This window comes from Pecten maximus, chromosome 15 (genome assembly GCF_902652985.1).
Source record: "Pecten maximus chromosome 15, xPecMax1.1, whole genome shotgun sequence".
Lineage (NCBI taxonomy): Eukaryota > Metazoa > Mollusca > Bivalvia > Pectinida > Pectinidae > Pecten > Pecten maximus.
In genome coordinates, this window is record NC_047029.1 from 30,235,921 (window position 1) to 30,247,528 (window position 11,608).

Sequence of the window (11,608 nt, forward strand, 5' to 3'; positions counted from 1 at the left end):
GTCACTTGAGACTTCATCTCAGGTGACCTAAAAAGATAAACGACATAGTTTTAATGCTGGTGGTTATCATGTAAAACTGATGGTGAAATAAATTTACGAACTAAGTGTTTTAGCACAAATAACTAAATCATATCAGTTTGAATCATTTTTGGTAATAATAAGACTGCATTTGAATAAGGAATATAATTTATAATATCTATAATTTATAATTATGAAAATGGAAATATATTTGATTATTGAATTGATTTCTTTGTGAAAAAAATGAGTCAAGTGCAATCTGAATTTACATTTAAATTAAAGAACATACTTTTGTATTATTACCGTCCATTAAAACTAGTGATCTCCACTCAAATTGACGACTTTTTTGTGTAAAAACGCTTGATTAATAGGCTTACTGTACGTTTTTATATTCCATAAGTAGTAAACTACGACTACTAGATTAGAGTTATCCCCCTTGGAAAATCATGGCGCATTACATTTCAGTGTGGAATACTCATCTTCTTTGACCCTGCGCACGGTTGCGCTTCATTCTAAAGTTTTGACAGTTATGTTTTCTGAAAGAAAAGTGCCCCAGGTTTCATAATATCACTGTCAAGGGGGTGTCACAAAGGGTAAGTAAGGAAATATTAACGATTTTATCGGTACCTCGTCTCTCCGCTCCAGTTTCTGTTGCCAAACTATTTTCTTTTCTGGTTTACCACATGTTTAGATATTGCTTTGCATTCCTATTAGTCAAAACACACAATTGATTTCGATTCACACGTGTCTTTATATATATTTTAGGCGTCTTTTGCTGTCACATCGCTACCAAAATGGCAGCGATGACGCCATTTTTACGCCGAGGGAGGCTATGAATAAAGGCGTATTTGCTGAAGAAAACATCGATAAACGTAATAATCATATGAAAGACAAGTAGAACATACTTTATTGTGATTACTGTGTAGTGAAAATAGAAAGACCAGACAATTATAGCTGGTAAACATGGAATTCAACATTGACCTATTTAACACGGGGCAGAATGGGAAAGTGCCGTAACTTGCGTATGCCTGTCATTGCTGTCATGTGTACACTTATATACAATCTACATACAAATCGATGTTTGGCATCTGTCAATGTGTCTTTCCGTAGGTTCACGAAGAAAAAGAGAGAAAGTATCCCCCAACCCCAGAAAATGATTCCATGCTTAAAGTCATTATTAATAGATGATTACAAACACCCACATATAACCGTTTATTAATTCTACTACGATGAAAATGTATGCGATGTCAGAATGGCAAAGACATGTAAGTTAACCCCGGTTCGATAGCAAATGACCTTACCCTTACCTTTATCCTGTTTACTTTTATGAGATTGAATTACGTTTCCTAATTTATTCAAAGGGTTTGACTTGATAAATATATTGCTAATTCTGAACACTATACATTAATTAGCTTTATTTTAACAAGTTACGATTTTATTGCATTACTAAGGTATAACAGATTAATTAAGATAATTGAGATGTTTATCAAACAGTTTAATACATGGTATCATTCATCAGAATATCAATAAGTCAGTTCATAATTCCACACAAACGCAAAACAAAATTACTGTTGAAGTATTACTTACGTTTGCAGTAGTTACTTGGCTTCCGATCACTGATTGATTTCCTTTTGATGAAGATCCAAAACGTTTCTCAAATACACATGTTCTACTATAATGTTAAAAAAAATTACCAGGGGAAACAGATTTAAAACGTGATATTTTTAAGGAGTTTGTTAGAAGACTAACACTTACTATTTATTACTAAAATCAAAACTGACTGCAATAATTATTGGTTGATATCTAAAAAAAGAAAAAAAATGTAAACAAGTCTTGTTCATATACAAAATGTATAATAATTGTGACCCAAACCACTCGGCCTTTCCGTCGTAGTATCTTCAGAATAAAAACACTGAATAACCAAGGGCAATACTATGCTCATTCTGTTAGACCATTTCCATACAGACCATTTCCATACAGACCATTTCCATACAACGTTGTGTTTTTGACTTTATTCAATTTTTAACTTTATGAAGATGATTTAACATGATACACTTTTAAGGCAAATGAAGTCAAATGAGTCCATTTCTTCAGACCTTATTCCAAAGGTCTGATAGAATATGCGATTCACGGTCGATTATGAAACCTGTAGTAATTGCAACTTCAAAAATTGTCTCCATAGTGTCGAAGATATACTACTCTATTGATACATGTATTTGTAATAGCTATAAAATTTGCTATTCTGTCCTTTGATTAATAAGCTGCAACTCGCGTCCATTAGAAATATTGCGAAATCGTTCCTCTGACTTTACGAATTCGTAGCGGTGTTGTGTCAAAAAATCCCTCAAAATGTTACGTTGGAATCAAATCGGCAGAATAATTGTGTGATTTCAATAGTAAAACGAATAAAATGACTGAAGTACACGTAAAACTTAGCAGAACGTATGCTGCAGCATATACATGTATATAGGTCTCAAGATTTTAAGCTGAATGTGGAAACACATTTTAGAGCTTTAATTTAATTAAGCTTGAACAACCGAAAAGGAAATAAAATATAGAAACAGAACTATGAAATCCCCGGGATACGTACATGAATGTCCATTGTCAGTCCAATGAACAGGTTACGAATTAACCAGAACTTAATTTGTTACAGTGAATTTGAATATTTTCTTCCTTTGTTTTGCAGATTCAAGGTCATGGTCAGTATGCTACAAAACGCTGATATGTAACTTTATATTGCGATAAAGCTTGTACACCATGGAAGAGGTACTCAGAGACTTCTACAAATGTGGGTTATGTGAAGAACCCATTACCTATCCAAAGAAACTCAAATGCCAACATGTCTTCTGCCATGAATGTCTGGTAGTTTACATTACGGAATACTTCGGTAAAGCCTCGTTTCCATGTCCAGTGTGTGACTATAAACACTCGCCAGGTGAAGAGGAAGAAGTTATTTCCCAGGATTCATTACTGATACTACAAGAAGATGATTTGCAACGAGATGTCCGTAGATTTTTTCAGGACGGCGAGGAACCTGAACCTGCATACAATGCCAATGGAATTAATAGGGCACCATGCATAATTCACGATGGCAAACTATCTGATTTCTTTTGTTCAGGTTGTAACACGCTTGCATGCGAACAATGCAGACTAGAGATCCATGGCCGTTGTGACTTCCGCTTACGTAAAATTGACAAAGACATGCGCATGGAAGCATTTACTAAAACTAAGGAAGTCTCTGAAGAACTAACAAATTTTCTTTCTGAAACAGAAACTGTCTACAACAGTCTGAATTCTAAGTTAGGCAATATATTTCTGGATTCTGTAGTGCATGATGAAACTATTAAGTCGTATTATTCAGAACTGAAAGAAAAAGTTGTAAAATATCTGGAGGAGCAAGAACGGAAAGTACTTGAAAATGCGAACAAACTCAGGGAGAATGAGAAAACACACTTGGAGCGCGACGCTGTGGTTTGTACAAATATGTCATCCTCCGTAAAATCTCGACAAAGACTTGCACATGCTTTACAAAAACGCAGTTCTACAAATGCAGCCGAAAATTTGGTGATAACAAATCATTTGGGAAACGATTTCGAAGTATTTAAAACAATGTTGTCGAAACTGCAATCAGATGCCGATACGAGTTACAATGTTAGATTCATGATCAACACTGAGTTGGAGGACAAAATGACAGATACAGATATTGTGAAGATTGAAGTAATTCATTGTTGTCATAGGGATGCTTCAGCTGCCACATTCGATGAAGTGGCCGAGGCTGATCAGCAAGTATCTACTGAACCGAACTCTGCACAGACACGGCCTGACAGGTCGCCAGCTGCACAGATCAGCCAAAACGCTCGGGAAGAAATTGTGCCACCTCCTCCTCCCGACGACGGAGAGGAGGAGCCACCACCGTCTTACAGGGCTGTGACCAGACAGTCCTTTATACAAAGGCCGCGTCCTTGGCACTCGTCGGTTGTGCGCCGCAGACCATCAGCATCTGCGCCACCATTACCAGCCTATGACAACAGTCACACGCCTATCCAACATCCATATCCACCTCATGTTGGCTCCCAGTCGCCGAACCCCTCGTCTTGTGCACAGATGTCCCATATACAACCAACTGCACCTCCGTTGTACATGGAAGATTCCTCTCCTTTGTCTTCTGATACCATAGCAAGACTTGACCGAACACCAATTTCTCCGAACGTCCGAACTATCACCATGTTGAATTACATAGCAAAAGTAGAAACGAAAACAGATAACGATGATAATGCTCCTTACTTGGTAAGTATTGCAACTCTCGGCAGATATGTTATCGTAGCTGACCAAAACAACCGTCGTCTTCAGCGTATGGCCGATGATGGCTTCAATGGTGTAGTTGACCAGTTTGACTGTAGCACGGAACCGTACGATGTTGCCGGAGTATCTGATACAGTGTGTGTCGTGGCCGCTCCAAAAGAAGGAAGCTTACTCTTCGTTGAATTCTCGTCCACACCCGGTGCCAGTCCAGCAAAGCTACAGAGGACGATGAAAACTGGAAAGTATTTAAGTGTAGGATATTGTAAAAGTAATGGGAGACTCATTTGTGGAAGGGGGCCGCCATTCTCTGCAGCAAGAATTGAAATAGTAACTATGCAAGGATATACCGTAAAGCAAATTGACTTAAAGAAACCTATGTCAGTTTCCAGGAACCTTACTTTGTCTCAGTCCAGATTTCTAGCACTTTGCGATGTACGTAATAAGGAAGCCATCTTTTACGACACTGCAGACAGAGGGAAGCCACGTCCTACCATTGTGCGGCGTCGTGAATATAACACACTTAGAGAACCTCAAGGAATCGCCACAATTCCCACCTTGAAAAGTGTTCTCATACTTGACACGTCAACCGGGGACGTAATTATGACATCGTACTCGGGCTATGTACTCAAAGTTTTGAGCGGTGACGTTACGATACAGCGATATAATAACGTCGAGGTAAAGTATTCGATGAGCGTCAGCACGGACCAGAAATTATTGGCCATAGCTAATAACAGAGGATCAGTCTCATTCTACGAAATAAAATACATGTAACAGTGGAGACTTTGGCAAACGTTCAATATACAGAGCGTTTTGCTCTGTTTATTTTTTGCTAGATCATTTTCGAATGTAAATGTCTCCTTAATACAGATTTTGAAAAAATCACGAACGGGGACTGACAAAGAAAGTTGATCATATAAAGTACAATTTGGGAATCGTTCTGCAGGTCCCTCATGTTTTGCTTAAACATTCGAGAGATATTTCTCAGAATCATGAACATGTGTGTATGGATATAGAACGGGATACGAAGTGTATGACATAGCATAGATCAACTGATGGTAATTAGGTGAAAGTTGGTGGGCACTACATAGGTGTGACATAAATAACGGAGCAGTGTTGTTTTCGATAGTAATGGTGCAGAAAATGAGTCTTTCGGAAACGTTGTGTGGCGTATGAGATATCAGAGTTACCTCCCTTGTTTCACTCTGTCGGGATGGTATAGCAACATGATTTCAAATGTAATGGATTATATCTTCGGATAACTTTACATGGGCAGTATTTGCTGATCCTAAACAGATGATGTGAAGATTTTGCATGACTGTCAAGGAACACTGTAGATAGCATTGATAGTATTCAAATATAGTTATAATTGTGATGTCGGAAAGGATATATTTATATAGCAGGGTAAATGGTATTGTAATTTTTATAACCCTATATTCAGATATAAGAACAATGTCCATATAAATCTTTATGTATATCATTTTTTTACACATGTAACAATTGGGTAAGATTTTAAGAGGAGGAGTGGGTCCTTTATACCAAAATTCTATCCTTACATAACTCCTGTATATATATATATACACTGCTGTGTACTCAGTGTTATAGTAATTGTTGTATTGTTTATTGATGATTGTGATCAAGAATCAATGGACAATCAGCACAACTAATATAACACAGGAGGAACCAAGGTAAACACACCAAGGATACAATAATAGTGTTCATTCCCCCAATATTGTCTAAAGTAATGTGTACAGAAGAAAACGTGCTGACCAAACATAATCAGTGATAATTGAATATTGTATTTTTCAGATTCTTCTGTTGTCATGAAGAGAAATGTCAATTAAGGATTGAATCTTGATTTGGTCGATTTCATGGGGTCATGAATCCTTATCCTTATATTTCAATTTGTTTGTTTGTTGTTTTTTTAATAATTAAAAATGTCGGCCTAGATATTAATGTCTCGAAGCTTGTGCAAGTCCAAATGGGGAAAAGCCCGAGGAGTTCCGGATTGTGCATGTCTAGTCGGTCGAGTAAAATAGTCCGCAATTTTAGGATTAAAAACAGCATTATTTTGTCAAAATAGAAGTATTTAGCATATCTGGTCTTTCATAAAATACAAGAATACATTATAAATTTGATAATTTCAATAATTATTCCATATTTATAACAACAATGTAGAAAAAGTGAAATCGTTCCGCGGAAGGATTTTTACCATGTATTCATACGCACTGATCAGTGTTAATCTGGTCAAATTCATGAGCAAATGAAACAGATTATGTTTGGTAGTTTCATTGAGTCCAACTTGAGTAGAAATTGAAATATTACAAAATGTAATTTTGTATACATGTGGCTTCATACATTGAAGTAATGAAGTAAAAGACAATTCATTCCACCTCATTTAAAACATGTGTCTTTTGTATTCTTAACCATATGACGTGTTTATTTTTATATGTTATATATTATTATAATCTTCTTGTTTCCGATATAATAACTCACAGGGCCAGAATTTTGCATAATGGGTAAGATTTATTTTTTATTTCTTATTTTATTATTGTAATCTCACTCAATTTTCAATGTTATTTTTTGTTTACATTAGTTATCTTGTTTTGATGAACATGCGTGTAATGTATTGATTTACTTCTACACCTTCACGAATGTTAATATCTGATTTACATGTAGTTATTTAACCATATATGTATATTATAGAAGATGGCGGCAATACTGAGATATATATGTTATCAGGATCGTATGTACTCGTGTTTGTAAAGCTGTGCTTCAAATTATATTATCCCACATGTGTATAATCCTCAAAAATCCGACCGGTTGTTTCATGTTCGATCTTTGTTCTAAGTCGCCCTCTGGGTATGAACACGTTTGGCACTTAACACACCCGACGATGCCTAGAAGGACGAACCAGTTGTATGGTGCGAGTAAATTCCTTTTTGTCTCAACTGTAACTGTATCTCTACTGTATATACCTCGTCTCTATTTAACTCGACTGTATCTAACTCTACTGTATCTAACTCTACTATATCTAACTCTACTGTATCTAACTCAACTGTATCTAACTCTCTACTGTAACAAAGCCTACTGTATCTAACTCTACTATAACTAGTGTATCTAACTCTACTGTAACTCTAGTGTATCTTACTCTACTGTAACTCTACTGTAACTCTACTGTATCTAACTCTCTACTGTAACAAAGCCTACTGTATTTAACTCTCTACTGTAACTAGTGTATCTAACTCTCTACTGTAACAAAGCCTACTGTATCTAACTCTACTGTAACTCTAGTGTATCTAACTCTACTGTAACTCTAGTGTATCTAACTCTACTGTAACTCTAGTGTATCTTACTCTACTGTAACTCTAGTGTATCTAACTCTACTGTAACTCTACTGTATCTAACTCTCTACTGTAACAAAGCCTACTGTATCTAACTCTACTGTAACTAGCGTATCTAACTCTACTGTAACTCTAGTGTATCTAACTCTACTGTAACTCTACTGTAACTAGTGTATCTAACTCTATTGTAACTCTTCTGTAACTCTACTGTAACTCTAGTGTATCTAACTCTACTGTAACTCTAGTGTATTTAACTCTACTGTAACTCTAGTGTGTATCTAACTCTAATGTAACTCTAGTGTATCTAACTCTACTGTAACTCTAGTGCATCTAACCCTACTATAACTAGTGTATCTAACTCTACTGTAACTCTAGTGTATCTAACTCTTGTGTATCTAACTCCACTGTATTTAACTTTACTGTATCTAACTCTCCTGTATCTTACTCTCAATTGTATCTAACTCCACTGTATTTAACTTTACTGTATCTTACTCTCCTGTATCTAACTCTCCTGTATCTAATCTCCTGTATCTAACTCTCAATTGTATCTAACTCTCTACCGTATCTAACTCAACTTATCTAACTCTACTGTATGTAACTCTACTGTGTCAAAATTACTGTATCTTACTTTACTGTATCTAATTTTATTGTATCGAAGTCGATTTTTTCTAACTCTACGGTAACTCTACTGTATCTAACTATACTGTATCTAACTCTACTGTAACGTTACTGTATATGACTCTACTGTATCTAACTCTACTGTATCTAACCCTACTGTATCTAACTCTCTAGTGTATCTAACTCTACTGTATATAAATCTCTATTGTATCTACCTTTCTACTGTGTCTAACTCTACTGTATCTATCTCTCTACTGTAACTAGTGTATCTAACTCTCTACTGTAACAAAGCCTACTGTATCTAACTCTACTGTAACTAGCGTATCTAACTCTACTGTAACTGTAGTGTATCTAACTCTACTGTAACTCTACTGTAACTACTGTAACTCTAGTGTATCTAACTCTACTGTAACTCTTGTGTATCTAACTCCACTGTATTTAACTTTACTGTATCTAACTCTCTACTGTATCTAACTCTCAATTGTATCTAACTCTCTACTGTATCTAACGCTCTACTGTATCTAACTCTCTACCGTATCTAACTCAACTTATCTAACTCTACTGTATGTAACTCTACTGTGTCAAAATTACTGTATCTTACTTTACTGTATCTAACTTTATTGTATCGAACTCGATTTTTTCTAACTCTACGGTAACTCTACTGTATCTAACTATACTGTATCTAACTCTACTGTGTCTAATTATACTGTATATAACTATACTGTATATAACTCTACTGTATCTAACTCTACTGTATCTAACCCTACTGTATATAAATCTCTAGTGTATCTAACTCTACTGTATATAAATCTCTATTGTATCTACCTTTCTACTGTGTCTAACTCTACTGCATCTAACTCTCTAATGTATCTAACTCTCTACTGTATCTAACTCTACTGTATATAACTCTACTGTATCTAACTCTCTTCTGTATCTAACTCTACTGTATCTAACTCTCTACTGTATCTAAATCTCTATTGTATATAACTCTACTTTTTCTAACTCTACTGTACCTAACTTTACTGTATCTAACCCTAATGTATCTAACTCTGCTGCTTATAACTCTACTAAAACTATACTGTGTTTAACTCTCTACTATATCTTACTCTACTATCACTACTTATCTAACTCTACTATGTCTAACACTACTGTGTAGTACTCTACTGTATCTAACTCTCTACTGTAACAAAGCCTACTGTATCTAACTCTACTGTAACTAGCGTATCTAACTCTACTGTAACTCTAGTGTATCTAACTCTACTGTAACTCTACTGTAACTAGCGTATCTAACTCTATTGTAACTCTTCTGTAACTAGTGTATCTAACTCTATTGTAACTCTAGTGTATCTAACTCTATTGTAACTCTAGTGTATCTAACTCTACTGTAACTCTAGTGTATCTAACTCTATTGTAACTCTTCTGTAACTCTACTGTAACTCTAGTGTATCTAACTCTACTATAACTAGTGTATCTAACTCTATTGTAACTCTTCTGTAACTCTACTGTAAATCTAGTGTATCTAACTCTATTGTAACTCTTCTGTAACTCTACTGTAACTCTAGTGTATCTAACTCTACTGTAACTCTAGTGTATCTAACTCTATTGTAACTCTTCTGTAACTCTACTGTAACTCTAGTGTATCTAACTCTACTGTAACTCTAGTGTATCTAACTCTATTGTAACTCTAGTGTATCTAACTCTATTGTAACTCTTCTGTAACTCTACTGTAACTCTAGTGTATCTAACTCTACTGTAACTCTAGTGTATTTAACTCTACTATAACTCTAGTGTGTATCTAACTCTAATGTAACTCTAGTGTATCTAACTCTACTGTAACTCTAGTGTATCTAACTCTACTATAACTAGTGTATCTAACTCTACTGTAACTCTAGTGTATCTAACTCTTGTGTATCTAACTCCACTGTATTTAACTTTACTGTATCTAACTCTCCTGTATCTAACTCTCAATTGTATCTAACTCCACTGTATTTAACTTTACTGTATCTAACTCTCCTGTATCTAACTCTCAATTGTATCTAACTCCACTGTATTTAACTTTACTGTATCTAACTCTCCTGTATCTAACTCTCTACTGTATCTAACTCTCAATTGTATCTAACTCTCTACTGTATCTAACGCTCTACTGTATCTAACTCTCTACCGTATCTAACTCAACTTATCTAACTCTACTGTATGTAACTCTACTGTGTCAAAATTACTGTATCTTACTTTACTGTATCTAATTTTATTGTATCGAACTCGATTTTTTCTAACTCTACGGTAACTCTACTGTATCTAACTATACTGTATCTAACTCTACTGTAACGTTACTGTATATAACTCTACTGTATCTAACTCTACTGTATCTAACCCTACTGTATCTAAATCTCTAGTGTATCTAACTCTACTGTATATAAATCTCTATTGTATCTACCTTTCTACTGTGTCTAACTCTACTGTATCTATCTCTCTACTGTAACTAGTGTATCTAACTCTCTACTGTAACAAAGCCTACTGTATCTAACTCTACTGTAACTAGCGTATCTAGCTCTACTGTAACTGTAGTGTACCTAACTCTACTGTAACTCTACTGTAACTAGTGTATCTAACTCTACTGTAACTGTACTGTAACTACTGTAACTCTAGTGTATCTAACTCTACTGTAACTCTTGTGTATCTAACTTCACTGTATTTAACTTTACTGTATCTAACTATCCTGTATCAAACTCTCAATTGTATCTAACTCTCTACTGTATCTAACGCTCTACTGTATCTAACTCTCTACCGTATCTAACTCAACGTATCTAACTCTACTGTATGTAACTCTACTGTGTCAAAATTACTGTATCTTACTTTACTGTATCTAACTTTATTGTATCGAAGTCGATTTTTTCTAACTCTACGGTAACTCTACTGTATCTAACTATACTGTATCTAACTCTACTGTGTCTAACTATACTGTATATAACTCTACTGTATCTAACTCTACTGTATCTAACCCTACTGTATCTAAATCTCTAGTGTATCTAACTCTACTGTATATAAATCTCTATTGTATCTACCTTTCTACTGTGTCTAACTCTACTGCATCTAACTCTCTAATGTATCTAACTCTCTACTGTATCTAACTCTACTGTATATAACTCTATTGTATCTAACTCTCTTCTGTATCTAACTCTACTGTATCTAACTCTCTACTGTATCTAAATCTCTATTGTATATAACTCTACTTTTTCTAACTCTACTGTACCTAACTTTACTGTATCTAACCCTAATGTATCTAACTCTGCTGCTTATAACTCTACTAAAACTCTACTGTGTTTAACTCT

General features: G+C 35.1%; 1 protein-coding gene across 1 annotated transcript; it reads left to right on the forward strand.

The window, feature by feature from the left end:
• The first annotated feature begins 2,775 nt into the window (after positions 1-2,775).
• On the forward strand, positions 2,776-5,091 carry LOC117343380. Its single transcript, XM_033905722.1, has one exon. The coding sequence runs from the start codon at positions 2,776-2,778 to the stop codon at positions 5,089-5,091; it is 2,316 nt and encodes a 771-aa protein (XP_033761613.1).
• Positions 5,092-11,608: the final 6,517 nt, after the last annotated feature.

Coding starts and splice junctions, on each gene's coding strand:
- LOC117343380 (XM_033905722.1), top strand. CDS start 2,776: ATGGAAGAGGTACTCAGAGACTTCTACAAATGTGGGTTATGTGAAGAA.